The 17570-nt window shown below is 43.6% G+C and overlaps 1 protein-coding gene across 1 annotated transcript in view; it reads left to right on the top strand.

The window, feature by feature from the left end:
• The first annotated feature begins 924 nt into the window (after nucleotides 1-924).
• LOC121541550 (GDNF family receptor alpha-2) overlaps nucleotides 925-17570 on the top strand; it is an 87822-nt gene continuing 71176 nt past the window's right edge. The window contains exons 1-3 of the mRNA XM_041850628.1: nucleotides 925-1479; nucleotides 1672-1781; nucleotides 7636-7935. Of these exons, the coding sequence (XP_041706562.1) occupies nucleotides 1742-1781; nucleotides 7636-7935 (340 nt within the window). The 5' untranslated portion in view covers nucleotides 925-1479; nucleotides 1672-1741. The remainder of the gene's footprint in view (nucleotides 1480-1671; nucleotides 1782-7635; nucleotides 7936-17570) is intronic.

Genomic DNA, 17570 nt, shown 5'->3' with positions numbered 1-17570 from the left:
TACCAGCAACAGTGTGTGAAAACCTTGTGAAGACTTACAGAAAACGTTTGACCTGTGTCATTGCCAACAAAGGGTATATAACAAAGTATTGAGAAACTTTTGTTATTTACCAAATACTTGTTTTCCACCATAATTTGCAAATAAATTCATTAAAAATCCTACAATGTGATTTTCTGGATTTTTTTTCTCATTTTGTCTGTCATAGTTGACGTGTACCTATGATGAAAATTACAGGCCTCTCTCATCTTTTTAAGTGGGAGAACTTGCACAATTGGTGGCTGACTAAATACTTTTTTCCCCCACTGTACATAGGGCTGCAATCTCTAAGGTGCAGGGTAGAGTACCGGGTGGTGGCCGGCTAGAACAGTGACTAAGGTTCAGTGCAGGGTCCTGGGTGGAGGCCATCCCAGAAGAGTGGCGGCTGTTATAGCAGCAAAGGGGGGACCAACTCCATGTTGATGCCCGTGATTTTGGAATGAGATGTTCGACGAGTAGGTGTCCACATACTTTTGGCCATGTAGTGTATGTGCTGAATGTATTTATATAAGTCCTTAAGCATCCTCTGCTGAATCGAGAGAAAATACCTTGAATACTGGAACACAGTGAGAAAGAGACAGCTATCATTCTGCTCTTATAATGGGACTGTCATCGAGAGAGAAAGTTGGATCACCCTCTCTTCTAACAAAGCCCAATATCACTCCATCATTATCACTGATGTATCCTTTAACTTCAGCTCATTAATCAGCCTTAATTATTCATTAGACTTTCTGCTTGGTTAATTACATTAAAGGTCCGGCTCATTGGGACTGACCCCACTGTCTTCCACTGGGGGGTGGGGTGGGGAGGAGAGGAGAGGAGGAGGAGAGGAGAGGAGAGAGAGATTTCCTCCCTCCCTCTGATAGAACAGGACCTGCTTTTCTCCCGCAGGCGGACTTGAGTTTCCTGGAGTGAATTAGAACTCTCCTAGATCTATTACTGGTTAACTGTCTCCCAGGGAGGCGTGCATAGGCTACCAGCACATAGGCTACACACTCCCGGTCTCGGAAGTTTAATTATTTTAACGACATCTGTACTATACAGCCATCAGCTGCCTCTGCGAGACGGGAAGAACCACAGAGTTAGAAATAGCATACTGCTGTCTGACGTACTTCTCTCCTCCCGTCCACTCCTCTCTCTCACTCTCTTTCTCTTTCGCTCACTCAAGCGCACACACCATCCTCCATCGCACACTCACAGAAGAAAGTTTGACTGCGTGTGGCTTGTGGTCAAGGATAGAGCGTTTATAACGGAATCCTCTAATCGAAGTCAGAGAGGAACGGGTACTCTCAAACCTTTTAACGGATACCGGACATCCAGCCAGTCAAGCAGTTTCTTGGCCCCGCGGCGGGTCTCTGTCTCGCAAGGAAGGGCGTTATTACCGGGGAAACTTTGGATGATTTTCAACAATCGCTCCTTCCAGAGAGGATGTTATCGTTAACGGTCCGTTTCACATGAAAACACTCCGTCAGAGTGTGTATGTGTCTGTGTAGCCTGTGTATGCGGTTTCAAATGACGACATTCGTGTGTTTGTTTTTGGTTTCGTCTGGCGCGGTTGTGGGTTTTGGATTATTAACCGGTGAGGAGCAGTGTTAGAGATGTTTCTCTGTTTTAACGATTTACCCATTTATTTAGCCGTTAACGGCTGACCCGGAAAGTCCGCATTCCGCCTCGTGACTTTGGGATTACTGCTTTGGAACCTGCAATGATTCTGTTGAACATTCTCAGCGTACTGTTTCTGCTGGGTGAGTACACACACACACACACACACACACACATACACACACACACACACACACACACACACACACACACACACACACACAGGTAAGAGGGCACCCACTAAGCCAACAAACATTCAGTTAAGGACATAACAATAACTCATGCCTCCACACACTAAAGAATTAGGGTTCCTCACGGGTTCTTTGAGAAGCGTGATGGTTCTATGTGGAATCATAATGACTCAAAGAACCCTTTGAGATCTTCAATTGTTTTTTAGAGTTCACAAAAGGTTGCTCATGAGGTTGCTCATTAGCATATTTTGGGGCGTGGTTTTCTCACAACTCTTTTTGTGCAACCGTGAGTGATAGTGTCAGTCCAGTTCATCTAATGTGTTGTGTTATGCCATAGCATTATATATGATGGTGGATGGTGAGATGACATAAGGCAGCAAGCCAGACTGACATCTGTGAAATACAAGCAGAGTACTTTCTCCTTTGAGTCAAATACAGGAGAGATAATTACATGATACGCTCCTGAAAACCCTGAGCAGTCGACAGATAGTGAAATCTCAGAAATTCTACCTGACAGAAGTGAGGTGAAGGCTTCCGAGCCTCACCCCAATGATGAGGAAAATGGCCAGTATGACTCTGGCCCAGTGGGAGTACGTTTCGTGGAGAAAGTGGATCCATGCCTTTTGGCCGATCTGTTTGTGGTATCAGGCTGGGTGAAGAAGGATTTGGGTTTTGTCAATTCGGTCAGAGTATCCAGAAGTGGACTTTTTGTGTGTCTGTTGCCCAGGGGGGAAAGGGCGCAACGCGTTTCGTGACTCTGGACGAGAGCTGTGTCCTTTGCTCTCCGGAGTAGAGCGCCGCTGAAAGGAGTGGTAACTGGGGTGGCGTTGAGTGTTGAGGTCGATCAACTGAAGTTGAGGATCCCCGGTGTCAGTGCACTACCATGCACATTTATTTTTATTTTTATTCTGATTTATCAGGAGGTGCTGCAGCACCCTCAGCACCTCTACTTCCCGTAGCTATAATGGTCATTCATTGTACCGCACAGATGGAAAGGAAATTCCAGAAGTTTGAATTGGTAGAAGCAGCAGCAGTGAACGTTTTCGGGTGTCAGAGATTTTAGTGCAGAATAACTATAGGGGTTTTTGAGAGAAGGGGTTCCAGCCGATGGCCTGGTGTAGGATCTGTTAGGGCCAAAGTAGTGGAAAGGGGTGGTGGGGTGTGTTGCTGAGTGTTATATACATGGGGTTAGACGGTGTTGCAATCTTATTTTTCCCCCCATGTCCCTTTTCCCTTATTTTGAGCCCAATGTGCAATGCTCTTTCCGAACTGTGAAAGGCAGCAATGCGCAACAAAGCGTCTAGTCTGCCGGAAAACCACATGAAGAAGAAGAATATTACTTATTATATATGACTATGGCCAGTGACAATGTCTTGTGAAAGACTCATGTATGGCCCTGTGTCAATTGAGAACGATTGATTAAATCATTTAGAACCTTATGACCATGGTTCTTTATAGAACCTTCAAAAAACTTTTTTATGAATAAGTTGTCTTAGGACTCCCTGGGTTGCAGGTGTGTCACACCCATTATTTGTTGCTTCTTATTTACATGTAGTGTTTGACATAATGCAAGCACACAACGTTTCTCCAGAAATTATCAGCAGCCAAACCATAGCAGAACCATTGGAGCTAAATATAACCTTTTTTAATGGTTCTTTATAGAACCTTAACAAAAGGTTCTTTATAGCACCATACAGGTTCCATTTAGAACCTTATGAGCATGGTTCTTTATAGAACCTTCAAAAAAGGGTTCTATATAGCACTAAAAAGGGTTCCGCTACAGTTACAAGCCAAATAACCCCTATTTGGTACTATTTAGAACCATATTTGTTTTTGTGTGCACCTGGTTCCTTGCTGCTGCTAGTGAAGGTTTGTGATCTAAAGTGATGTTGGTGAAGTAGAATGTATAGCCTATTATTTGATAATTATATGACCTGATGTAGTAAGCATCTAAAGGTGATTCAGGGTAATATATCAAACATAGTTCTTTAGATGGTAAAAGATGAAGAGACGTTCAAGCTCTCCTGTCTGGTAGGAGCTGACGGTCAAAGGGACAGCGCATGGGGCATGTTCCCTCCGTCTCAGCTGCTTGCTAAAATGTGTGTGCGTGTGTGTGCATGTGAATCTGCTTGCTGCTGTGCCTGACGACTGCATGGGCTCACGCGGCAGAACTGTCCTTGGTGCTGAAATCTGTTCACGGTAGTGGCGCGAGCCTGTTGTGTGTCACTTTTTTTCCCTCCACGTGCTACCTGCATGTCTGTCCAGTCAGGCACGGTGTGATCGCTATGAGTTTTTTATAGATTAATCTAGAACCCATTATTCACAAATCCAGAAGTTTACGCTGTTTTCCTATATTGACATTATTGCCATTTTCACCCTTTATTGTCATAGCTTTATGTTTTGAGGTGATCTAAAATAGTAGAGGAGAGAGAAAGGGGGTGAGAGATGAGAGATATGAGAGTGAAGGGGAGTGGAGGGAGAGGGGGGAGAGAGAGGGATATGAGGGAGAGGGAGTAGGGGAGGGAGAGGGAGAGGGAGGGGAGGGAGGGAGGGGAGGGGAGGGGAGGGGAGGGGGAGAGGGAGAGGGGAGGAGAGAGGGATAGGAAAGAGAGAAGGGGAGGGGGAGAGGGAGGAGAGAGAGGGAGAAGGGGAGGGGAGGGAGAGGGAGAGGAGAGAGAGAAGGGGAGAAGAGGAGAGGGAGGAGAGAGGGAGAGGAGAGAGAGAAGGGGAGGGAGAGGGAGAGGGAGGAGAGAGAGGGAGAGGGAGGAGAGCGAGGGAGGAGGGGAGGGGAGGAGAGAGTGAGAGGAGAGAGAGAGAAGGGGAGCGGAGGGAGAGGGGGATATGAGAGAGAGAGAGAGGGAGGGAGAGGGAGAGGGAGGGGAGAGAGGGAGAGAGAAGGGGAGGGAGAGATGAGAGAGAGATATGAGAGAGAGAGAGAGAGAGAGAGAGAGAGAGAGAGAGAGAGAGAGAGAGAGGGGAGGGAGAAGGGGAGGGAGAGATATGAGAGAGAGGGGAGGGAGGGAGAGGGAGGAGAAGGAGAGGAGAGGAAAGGAGGGGATGGGGAGGAGAGGAGAAAGGAGAGGAGAGTAGAGGATATGAGGGTAGAGGAGAGGAGAGAAGAATGGAGGAGAGGAGGATAGAGGAGAGGTTACTGCCCCAGACAGTATTTGACACGTTCACGAACTCCCCTGTAAACAGCTACCACACGCACCAGTAGCATAGCCAGAAGTTCGTTGGTGGGTGGGTCTGCAGAAATTTGGGTGGGCGAATTTGAAGCACTCAAATCATCATTAAGTTAACGTTAAAAGCATAGGCTACCTTACTGCTGCGCTACTGTACTCGATCGCACACGAACCATTTAACATCTGATTTCGCAGACCAAACAGTAATTTACTTCCAATGTAAATTCATGGCTCTTGCATTTCACAAGCGACCCACAGCCGACACAATACACACACACAATAAACCATAGGCTATAGCCTAGACCTAGAACATAATGCCATGACATTGCAAATTGGCTCGGCAGGCCTCTCAGTTTAACTGGATCCCATCCAGGATATCGGCGGAACTAATTGGGGTGGTGAGGGAACTAATAGTCTGATTCGTGACAATATTATTAATAGCCTATATTCATTGTCAAATTATGAATGAAGATACTGATGAACAGCGTGTGTATTTAAGGCAGGGAACAGAGCCATGCTTTTTTTTTTTTTTTTACCAACATGTGACTTTATATAAAGTTCCATGCAGTGTAGACCTTCTAATAGAAGAGAGTCTCAGGTTTATAATGCACATACATGTTGATTTTAGACATGTTGTGTTGACTCTGATTAAGGCACTGGATTATGAGCTGTCTTGTTTGCTAAATGAACAAATGAAATAGGCAGTGTCATGGTGCATGTAGCCATAGAAGCATAGTGACATAATTGCTTCAATGAGCAATTAATCCGTAATAAATTAATTGAATACACCATCACAAAGAAATTGATCATTTCGTTTAGGCAGGACTTACGAAACATTATGGTGCAAAAAAAAAAAGTTTTTCAAGTGAACAGAATAGCAGAATAGAGGCCAATCAGATCAGATTATTTTGCATTAGATTAGCCCTACACTTACATCAAACAAAGGTAATGTAAATAATAACAGTAGGCTACAATGTACAGTACAGTAAAGCAGTTCACTAAAAGAAAAAGGAAAAAATAACATATACCTGCCATCGTTGTCAGACTCACGGTCACAGCACAAGATAACAGGGCTTGGTGTTGAACATTGAAATGACATCATCATAATCCAATGACTCAGTCAGTTCTCTTTCAAAAGAGAGCAGTGACAAATTGTTCAAGTGCCCTGTGAGCATGGATGCCCTGTTGCACATTTTGATCCGATTGACAGTGGAGAATAGACATTCTACAGTGCAGCTGGTGATTGGCAGAGTGTTTATGTCTCGAAGAAGCCTGTTCATGTTGGGAAACATTTATTTGGGACAGGTATCAAGCACCACGATGAGTGTCTTGCAAAGTCGTCTAGGGTAGGGGAGGGAATGGCTGGCAGGGGATGTAGCTCAGTTCGTAGAGCATGGCGTTTGCAACGCCAGGGTTGTGGGTTCGATTCCCACGGGGGGTATCAAAAAACAAAAAGTAATGTATGCACTAACTGTAAGTCGCTCTGGATAAGAGCGTCTGCTAAATGACTAAAATGTAAATGTAAATGTAGAAGTGATGCTGCCATTTCCAGCAGCTCGTTCTGGATATCAGGGCTCATGAGAGTTCCATTCTTGGGTTGTTGCTCCAGTCTTTTTTTTCTTATTTTTTTTAAATCTCGGGATCATAGCTGCAAATTTGAACATTTCAAGAAAGTGCCCCCTATTAAGAGCCTCCTGGTTTTCGCGGTGCCCACGCAATTGTATATCCTACTTGGCAGATAAAAGCACAATGTCTATTGCAACTTTGATGTGTGATCGACTCCTTTCAATGTAGGACACTGCTTGTACCTCTGTTGAGCTGGTAAAAAATATTTCCACGTCTTGACTGGTGCCATTCTCTGAAGGCTGTGTCTCTGGCCACTGCAGCAGTGTGTGCTCTGCTAGCTTCATGTTTAACACAAAACTGTCTGATATGCTTCAAATCTTTAAAACCAATCTTTTTTAATGAACTGATCCGCCATGTCCGCATCAAAGAAATGGCTGAATTTCTGGCAAAACACAGCATCCCTTGATATATTCTATATTCCATCCATTGACATTTTTCATATAATCGAAAGGAAAAACATCTATCCTTGCCTGTAATCATTATTGTTGCAGGGAACGCTCGCAGTTTGTGCTGGGAAGCAGGCTCGTCTATTGCCAACAAGTCTGCAGGTTCTGATGAAGCCGGGGCAAGGGCTGTGGCCGCTGAGGGGAGGGTAGGACAAGGCGAGGTGGTTTCAGTTGCTTCGGCTACGGGGTCAGTCGTTGGTGGCTTCGGCTTCGGGGTCAGTCGTTGCTGGCTTCGGCTTCGGGGTCAGTCGTTGCTGGCTTCGGCTTCGGGGTCAGTCGTTGGTGGCTTCGGCTTCGGGGTCAGTCGTTGCTGGTGCAATAAGATGCTCAGGAGGAGACCGCCAATCCTTCTCTTCTATACACGGTCTCTTGAAATAATTGAACAGTGAGCTTTGCTTGGCAATTTTACTTGTTTTTGTTAGCCAAGTTGGCTAGTGAGTCTAAGCTATAATTATGATCTTTCCCCCCCAGATGCTGTGTTGGTGGGTGGGTTAGGGTTAACTATTATTAACATTGTGACTAATCATTATTCCTCTTCTCTCTCTGCTGCAGGGTGTGTTTGTGTGGTATGTGTGTGTGGGCATGGATGGAGGGAGTCCCTGGAGTGCGTGCGGGCATTAGAGCTGTGTAACGGGGACAGCCAGTGCAGCTCCAGCTACAGGATCATGCGTCAGTGCCTGTCAGGTGGGGCGCAAGATCGCCAGACCATGCTGGCTAGCAGGGAGTGCAAGGGGGCCATAGAGGTCCTACAGGATTCGTCACTCTACAACTGTCGCTGTAAGAGAGGCATGAAGAAGGAACTACAGTGTCTGCAGAACTACTGGAGTATACACCAGGGCCTGACAGAGACCGGTGAGTTACCTGGACTACGCAGGAGGAGGGAGGGGGTGGGGGGGTTTGCCTGGAGTGCATCTGCTGGCTCAGAACTCAATGCTCCCTTTGTGTTTGTGTGTGTGTATTGTGTGTGTGTGTGTTCCCCGAGGCACGGTGGCTCCACACACACACACACAAATTCTCTCTCCTTCTGGGCAGGGGTAGCTGGCCTAGTTTAGTGGTTGCGGCAGTAGGCCTCATTAAGAAGTTTCGCTCTTTGTTCTCCCTTCCTCTCTGGACGTTTGCTGCCAACACACAGACACAAACACACATACAACGATGCACACACACACACACACACACTCTCCCCCTCAGCATGACTGGTGGCACACAGAGCTCAAGGGCACAGACAGAGAGCAAGAGAGAGAGAGAGAGAGCTTCTAGGTGTGGGTGTGACTGTTATCAGATATAATACATTTGTCACAGTGGGTTCCAGTTTGGCCCATGAAGAAACATTTGGAAACTAAAATGCTATGTTCATATAAGCACCCCAGCCGTGTGTGTGTGTGTGTGCATGTGTTTGTGTTTCAGCCAAGCAGAAACAGAGCTGAAAGAACACCAGCGCAGTACTGGGTCTGTATTATACTCAATAGTATTTTCAGAAATATACAGGCTCACTAAACAAATAGAGGGAGGAGAGGAATGGAGAAGAGAGGTGAAGAGGAGAGGAAGGGAAAGGAAATGAGAACAGGAAAGGAAAGGAATACGTGACAACAAACAACAAATATATAAAGATAACTTTATTCCATTACTCAACAATATGAAAGCAAATCTAATTAAATGGAATAATCACCGATAAATTGTTCCACATGGAAAACTAATGGCATTTAAACCACAAATTACTTGATAACAGGAAATGCACTTATTTCCATAATCGAATTAAAAAGTAATTTTGGACTGACCAATGTAGATAGTTTCAAATACAGTGCATTCGGGAAAAGTATTCAGACCCATTGACTTTTTCCACATTTTGTTACGTTACAACCTTATTCTAAAATTGTTTAATTACTTTTTTTCCTTATAAATCTACACACAATACCCCATAATGACAAAGCGAAAACAGGTTTTTAGAAATTGTTGCAAATTTATAAAAAAAAAAAAAAAACTGAAATACCTTATTTACATAAGTATTCAGACACTTTGCTATGAGACTTGGAATTGAGCTCAGGTGCATCCTGTTTCCATTCTTATTGATCATCCTTGAGATATTTCTACAACTTAATTAGAGTCCACCTGTGGTACATTTAATTGATTGGACATGATTTGGAAAAGCACACACCTGTCTATATAAGGTCCCACAGTTGACAGTGAATGTCAGAGCAAAAACCAAGCCATGAGGTCGAAGGAGTTGTCCGTAGAGCTCCGAGGCAGGATTGTGTTGAGATACAGATCTGGGGAAGGGTACCAAAAAATATCTGCAAAATTGAAGGTCCCCAAGAACACAGTGGCCTCCATCATTCTTAAATGGAAGAAGTTCAGAATCACCAAGACTCTTCCTAGAGCTGGCCGCCCGGCCAAACTGAGCAATCGAGGGAGAAGGGCCTTGGTCAGGGAGGTGACCAAGATCCCGATGGTCACTCTGACAGAGCTCCAGAATTCCTCTGTGGATATGGGAGAACCTTCCTGAAGAACAACCATCTCTGCAGCACTCCACTAATCAGGCCTTTATGGTAGAGTGGCCAGACGGAAGCCACTCCTCAGTAAAAGGAACATGACAGCCTGCTTGGATTTTGCCAAAAGGCACCAATAGGACTCTCAGAGTATGAGAACCAAGGTTGAACTCTTTGGCCTGAATGCCAAGCGTCTGAAGGAAAACCAGGCACCATCCCTACGGTGAAGCGTGGTGGTGGCAGCATCATGCTGTGGGGATGTTTTTCAGCGGCAGGGACTGGGAGACTAGTCAGGATCAAGGGAAAGATGAACGGAGCAAAGTACAGAGAGATCCTTGAATCACCTGCTCCAGAGCACTCAGACTGGGGTGAAGGTTCACCTTCCAACAGGACAACGACCCTAAGCTCACAGCCAAGACAACACAGGAGTGGCTTCGGGACAAGTCTCAATGTCCTTGAGTGGCCCAGCCAGAGCCTGGACTTGAACCCGATCTAACATCTCTGGAGAGACCTGAAAATAGCTGTGCAGCAACGCTCCCCATCCAACCTGACAGAGCTTGAGAGGATCTGCAGAGAGAATAGAATAAACTCCCCAAATACAGGTGTGTCAAGCTTATAGTGTCATACCCAAGAAGACTTGAGGCTGTAATCGCTGTCGAAGGTGCTTCAACAAAGTACTGAGTAATGGTCTGAATACTTATGTAAATATGATATTTCAGCTTTTTATTTTTTATTCATTTGCAAACATTTCTAAAAGCTGTTTTTGCTTTGTCATTATTGGGTATTGTGTGTAGATTGATGAGAAAAAACAAAATAATGTAATCTATTTTAAAATAAGGCTGTAACGTAACAAAATGTGTGCAAAAGTCAAGGGGTCTGAATGCTTTCCGAATGCACTGTCCATGCAACTTAAAAGTTACAAATCACAAAATGTCGATTGAAATTCTTTTGGATATCAGCGCAAACTTGAGGGAATCTTATTTAAATCAGAAAATGATTTTCATATGATAGGGAAGATTATACAAAACCTTGCAGAGAGAATATTCAACTGACAATCTCTTAGAAAAAAAAATTAACAATTGGAACCAAGACTTAAAAAGAACTGATGTTGGCACAAGATGGAGGGAAAGTTGCAGCATAACTAACATAATTACAGTTAACAAAAATGTATGCTTAATCCAGTATGAACTAATGTGTAGAATTTATAAAACGAGACAACATTTACAAATTCTACAGCACAACGGCAGAGTCATGTCTAAAGTGTAAAACTAATAATGACTCAATAATCCATGCTTTCTGGGAATGCTATGAAGTCTGGAAGTTGTCGGCGGAGCTATAAAGTTGGCTGTCAGAAGTATTACAATGTAAACATAATTTTAATCCGTCTGTCTGCATATTTCATGACATGGCATATGGGGGTGTAGTGAGATACCCAATGGGCTGGACGATTCTCATCAGTCATCTTGAAAAAACATATACTAAGAACTTGGAAGTCAATCAATCCGCCATCATTGGCACAATGGAAAAATCTTATGATTCATTATTGAAATATTGAAATAGCATGGGTGACCGAGATGTATAATTTAAGGCCAAGTGGCAAACAATAATGCAGGCACTAGGGATGGGGGATTTAGCATGCGTGTCTTGGCAGATTTTAATTAATTTTTTTCCTGTTTTGCATGTTATTTTGGCATTAATACGTGTCACATATCAGTTTGCAAACAATGTAAAAAAAAAAAAATTGAGTTAATTAAGCCACATACAATAATTTTCTATTTTTTGCTTTCTTGAGTAAGGCATCTCCAAAATGTAGGTGTTTCAGCCTAGCTCAGTGCTTTCTGTGGTGGTGGGGCAGCCAGCGGAAAATACAGAGCATAGGGGTTGGTAATGTTCTCTAGTTGCGCCGTGATTGGCTCAGTGTTCTGTCACTCATGGGGACACCACGTCAGCGCAAAATCTACAGGAAAAGCTAGAAAGTTCAATCCCCTTGGGTGCTGCCATAGATTTACAATAGAAGTGCCCATCCAAGAAGGCGCAAGGTCATTGGCCACAGAGAACATAACGTCAAATCACGTTGTATCTACCGTAGCTTTGATTGGACTGATCATTTCAACATTATACCTTCAAAATCTTAACTAGCAAGCTAGACAATCTTCATCATCATGAATCAAGTTGACAATCTACTGGCAAATCCTTTTCAATCCTTGTCATATGAAGATAAATTATAGATAAAACGTGCTGGTGCTCATTGGACATAAACATTACACAACAAGATGGAAATCGCAAATTCAACAATGAGTGGTTTGGAAGGAATCAGTGGCTAACTGCAAGCGTTGCAAAGCAATCACTGGCCTGCTATTCGGTGGAGAGGGTGTGTGGTCCAAGTCTGGGTTTAAGGATCTCTTTTCCAAGCTTAAAAGGATAAACATTCACATGCAACACCATGGGCCAGAAAAGGTTGAATACATTGGCAATGCTGTCAATCCAGCATGACTTCTGCCGTGTTCAAAACAACTGGAAACTTGGAACTGGGAAATCTCAGACTTCAGTGAGTTCATGACAACTGGGAACTCTGAAAAAAACGAGCTCCGACTGGGAAAATAAGTTTTGAACGGTCATCCAACTCGGAATTCCAAGTCGGGAACTCTGGCCTCTTTCTAGAGCTCCGACCTGAAGATCCCTGACGTCATGATTTGACCTTGGAAAAAAAACAAGTTCCCAGTTGTCTTGAAAGCACCATAAATCCAGAGAATGCCAGACTTTGATGACAAAGTTTGATGACAAAATTTGCCCACAAGAAGGACTGCCGTGCCATCTTCCTGTTCAAGTGAGCGCAGCACAACAAGGTGAGTCCTAAAATGTCTTGTATGCTGCTGCATAAATGATGTAATATGCCAGGGAGATATGTATACTGTAGCTAAGAAAGTAATACTAAGTGTATGTTGTGTAGTAAGCTGTTAGTAGCCCATGTGCCTCACCCTAATAATTTGGTCCCTTTCCCCCCTCATAACTTAGCCTACTGTTCTGACTTGGTGGTGCACATGTAACGTATAGCCTGTTTAGAGAAATGTCATCATTGAATATTGTAAGAGCTTTCATTGTCTGCTTATTTGCCACCTTTATTTGTCCTGCAGTTCTGACTTGGTGTACAGGGAGAATATGTTCTGAATTCTGTTGCTGTACATTTCAAAAGTGCTGAACAAATAGTTATATTGACTACGTCCGTCCTAGCTTGCTCATTAATGTCTTAATCGAAATTACTGATTGCCTCTTATCTGCTCATTGTTTCCTTTTGACATAATTTGTACATCTCAATTGTCAGTAGAAAACACATTTGTTTAAGCAAGTCAATCATATCAGCTATGATTTAAAAAAAGGCAATAAATGAGGCTGAATGAACTGTTTTGCTGCCAGACAAGACTCCGCTGATAGCCAGGTGCAGCGGTGGTAAGGATTCACTCCATGGTGAAAATAAAGCTCTGACAGTTTGTTGGCACCGTTTGTCACCGTTATAGTGCAATTAATGTATTGTTTAGTGTTGTGTTGTGAAGTAGCTTTGCTGGCATGCATTTTTTTTAAATGTTGCGTTTGCCCCACCAAGATTTACATGCTAAAACTGCCACTGGGAACCATAATGACTCAAATAACTCTTTGAGCTCGTCAATGGTTCTTTACAGTCCACAAAAGGGTTCTTTGCTCTTTTAGTGATAATTAAAATGTAGGGGAGACGGCTCATTAGAATATTTTGGGGCATGGTTGCTTAGGCAGGTTACCCGTGATACAAGTCAGTATTCAACGTCCATCCATGTCTGAGGACGTTGGGAGATGACGTGGTAGCTAGCCACTAGCGGCAACAGTGAGTGCTGTTACCTTCAAGTAGTGGTCGTGGTCGTGGTCGTGGTCGTGGTCGTGGTCGTGGTCGTGGTCGTGGTCGTGGTCGTGGTCGTGGTCGTGGTCGTGGTCGTGGTATTTTTTAAGCCTGTCCCAAACTTTAACCATTCAGAGTTAATGCCTAAACTTAACCTTGGAACGATACAGAGAAGTAATCAAACACAATTTGATGTTTGAGAAACATGGATGAACGTTTAATTCTGACGTGAGATTGTGAGAGCTTGTTGGGTTTGCTCACAGCAAACTGTTAGTGATAGTGTCATACCAGTTTATCTAATTTCTTGTGTTATGCCATTACGTATTATATATGACTATGGCCAGTGACGGTTTCTTGTGAAAGACTCACGCATGGCCTTGTGTCAATTGAGAACGGTTGACTAAATCAATCAGTGGTTCTCAATTCTCTCCTCAGGGACCCCCAGCTGTTCCAGAGGTAGCTCACTTGATTGAGATTGTCAATTAAAACACAAAAACATAATGGTTCTAAATATTGCCAGATAGGGGTTCTTTGGTTTGTAACTGTAGTGGAACCCTTTTTCGGTGCTATATAGAACATTTTTAATGGTTCTTTATAGCACCATACAGGTTCCATTTAGAACCTTATAAGCATGGTTCTTTATAGAACCTTCAAAAAAGGTTTCTACAGTGGCTTGCGAAAGTATTCACCCCCCTTGGCATTTTTCCTATTTTGTTGCCTTACAACCTGGAATTATAATAGATTTTTTGGGGGTTTGTATAATTTGATTTACACAACATGCCTACCACTTTGAAGATGCAGCATATTTTTTATTGTGAAACAAACAAGAAGAAGACAAAAAAACTGAAAAACAGGTTTCCCTCAAGAATTTCCTTGTATTTAGTGCCATCCATCATTCCTTCAATTCTGACCAGTTTCCCAGTCCCTGCCAATGAAAAACATCCCCACAGCATGATGCTGCCACCACCATGCTTCACTGTGGGGATGGTGTTCTCGGGGTGATGAGAGGTGTTGGGTTTGCGTCAGACATAGCGTTTTCCTTGATGGCCAAAAAGCTCAATTTTAGTGTCATCTGACCAGAGTACCTTCTTCCACATGTTTGGGGAGCAGTGGCGGCTGGTGAAAAATATTCTCGGTGGGGCTGTGCCATACTTTTTTTTTCCTGTAACCATCGCGATATATTTTAACACAAACTGCAGGACAGCAGTGCTCAGTGAAACATTCAGTAATTATTTAATGCCAATATTAAAAAGTTGAGGCATTCTTACACAAAAACATATTACACAAACCCAAGCCTTTCATTTGCATTTAAAGTGAACTTTTCACCATTGGTAGTAAACAGGCAACGCAACAGGCATGCTGTCAGAACAGAGTGGAACGTGGACAATAACATGAAATTATTATAAAGTTTATAGGAAATCTTACACTGTATAAAAGGATGTATAATATAGAAATGGATATCAAGTGGATTAACTCAAACCTTTGACTGGAAGAATAGCATACAGTATTTTATGATCATACTAAATGTGACTAATTGTTAATGTGCTCCAGAACTGCAACAATTAATTGATACAAAACAACATATATACAGTAATATTAGCAAAGACACTATTAAGACTTTCTAGAGTACCATATATAACTGGATTTTTTTATGCTAAGGTCAACTATATACAAAGAAACATGCGGCCAGAGCTGCTCTGTGTGTGTGTGTCTGTCATCTTATTTGTACAGGAATTTTGCCCGTCTGTCCTTCTGAGTGGCAAACCTCTCAATGACCCTTTGATTAAAGTCAGGAATGTCCCTGACAAGTTTCTTCTCCATGGAGAGCATGGCCAGAGCGTTCAGGCGATCCTGTGTCATGCTGTTTCTCAGGAAGGTCTTGATCCTTTTCAGTGTAGAGAAGCACCTTTCTGACTCAGCAGTTGTCATGGGTGTGGTGATGAGGATCTTGAGGAGGCTGGCAGTCTCTGTGAAAGTGCTCTGAAGGTTGTTCTCCATGAAGAACTGGTACAGGGGCACTGCACCACTACAAGCCTTGAACTCACTGTTCTCATAGATGAGGGACAGTTCGGTTTTGAGCTTGGCCTTGTTCAACATGGGGTACGCCTCCACGGTTGTTTCAAGCGCTGTATCGGGGAACTTCACACTGTGTTGTGGGAACAACTCTCCGTGCAATAGTGTTGCGCTGATGAGGTGCTGGGTGAAGGAGAACCTCTCTTTGGCATGACTCAGGATGGTATCACATACCTGTAAAAGATACATCATCAGCTTTAATTTGCAATTAAGCTATTTTGAAGTGATCCTGACTGACACATGCCTATGTCCAACTCAAGTATATGATTACCAAGGTGCTGATTGTTCAGGGTTTTGGCTACATACTACCAGGCCTGAAAAAAGTTATAGGGGGAAACACTGACAATTACATCACAACTTACCTCTATAGCCAACCTCTGTTGTTCTCCTGGTCCCAGCATCCTCCGTCGCTTGATGGGCTGTTGCTGCTCGTCAGATGCGCTGTCCCCACACAAAGAGGGAATTGAGGCCCTGGGTCCAAAAAATAAAGTTTAATTTGATAACTTGCAATCAGACTTCTTAACTCACTGTAATTCCCCCCTCAACACACAACCAGTGACTTTTATATATATATATATATATATATATATATATATATATATATATATATATATAGACAGACAGACAGACAGACAGACAGACAGATAGTGTGTATATACACACAAACTATGTCTAGTAACTGCTTTTAACCTGTGATGTACATAATTAACTGATGTTATTACGTTTTAAAGCCTTTTTCTATTACATTTGTGAGAGGGATGCAACATCATTTTGTTCTGCTGTGCACTTAGCAATAAAGTTAATCTTCAATAACAACTAGGCCTCTTCTAGAAATTGACCTGGTGGACACCTGAATAATTATTACAAACTGTGTAGTACTTTCCTGCATTATTATCAACGTCTGATTGTGTCTTCTCTTTCCTTTTAAAATACTAAAACAAATATAATTGTGACGGCTCTATGATAATCACTCACTTTGATGACCAGACACATTTAGGCTTTTAAACTGTTGTAAGTGAACTATTCATCTTTCTAACAACATCTTTATCAGCCAATAGTAAATATAGTTATTTACCTGATTGTTAGCATGCTGTCTGTGAACCTCTGGACAAGTGCTTTAATGAAGACAGGGTCGATGTTCCTCTTCTGCAGCTGGCTGAAAAGCATGTCCACATTTGGCATGATCTTGTGGAACAGTGCCAGGAAAAAACAGAAAGCCTCGTCTTCGAGCATCCTCACAAAGCCCCCGCCTCTCTGACAGTCGGGGCATCAAAGTTCCCAGAGTCTCTGATGGTCTGGAAACACGTTAGGAGGTCATCCCTGTACTCGTACACAGTGTTTACAGCGCGACTGTGGAAGTTCCACCGTGTTGTAGAGGCTCTGGGGAGTCTATGCGCAACCACTTCGTCAAGCACGGTGGTTCGCTTGGGAGACCTGGAGAAGAAAGCAGAAAATCCTGCAAGGTCGGAAAAGAAAGTGCCGATCCTGGGGATGCGTGAAGTAGCCTGCTGCATGATGAGGTTCAGCTGATGTGCATAGCAGTGGACGTAGTGCGCATTTTCGTACACATCCACTATTTTACGCTGCACTCCGCCGGTGGCTCCCCTCATCACACTTGCTCCGTCGTAAGCCTGGGCAATAAGTTTGGCCTTTTGTCCATGTGAGAGTATGGTGCTGAGCCTCTCCAGCAGCGCTGTAGCGATGGTGTCGGCGGTTGCGTTCTCGATCAAAATGAACTCGAAAAAAGCTCTTGGACGTTACTTTTAGCATCGATGTAGCGTATCACAAGCACCAACTGGCAGTGGGTGGAAACGTCAGTCATCTCGTCAGCTTGAATGGCGATAAAATCAGCACTCTTTACTTCCTCCAGGATGTAATCCTTAAGCACTGACAGCATACAGTCCAACAGCTCGTTCTGTATCGTCTTTGACGTGCCCTTAAAAAGCGGTAGCTGTCTTCAGGTGCTCCTCCAGCACACTGTCGAGGGAGGCAACAAAATCCACTAAGCCCGGAAAATGCCGGGGTTGTCCGAGAGTCAGTCTCCTCGTGCCCACGAAGGCCAA

The sequence above is a fragment of the Coregonus clupeaformis genome, chromosome 27 (genome assembly GCF_020615455.1).
Source record: "Coregonus clupeaformis isolate EN_2021a chromosome 27, ASM2061545v1, whole genome shotgun sequence".
NCBI classification, from domain to species: domain Eukaryota; kingdom Metazoa; phylum Chordata; class Actinopteri; order Salmoniformes; family Salmonidae; genus Coregonus; species Coregonus clupeaformis.
The sequence above is the reverse complement of the archived record's forward strand: the minus strand, read 5'-3'. Positions and strand labels throughout refer to the sequence as shown.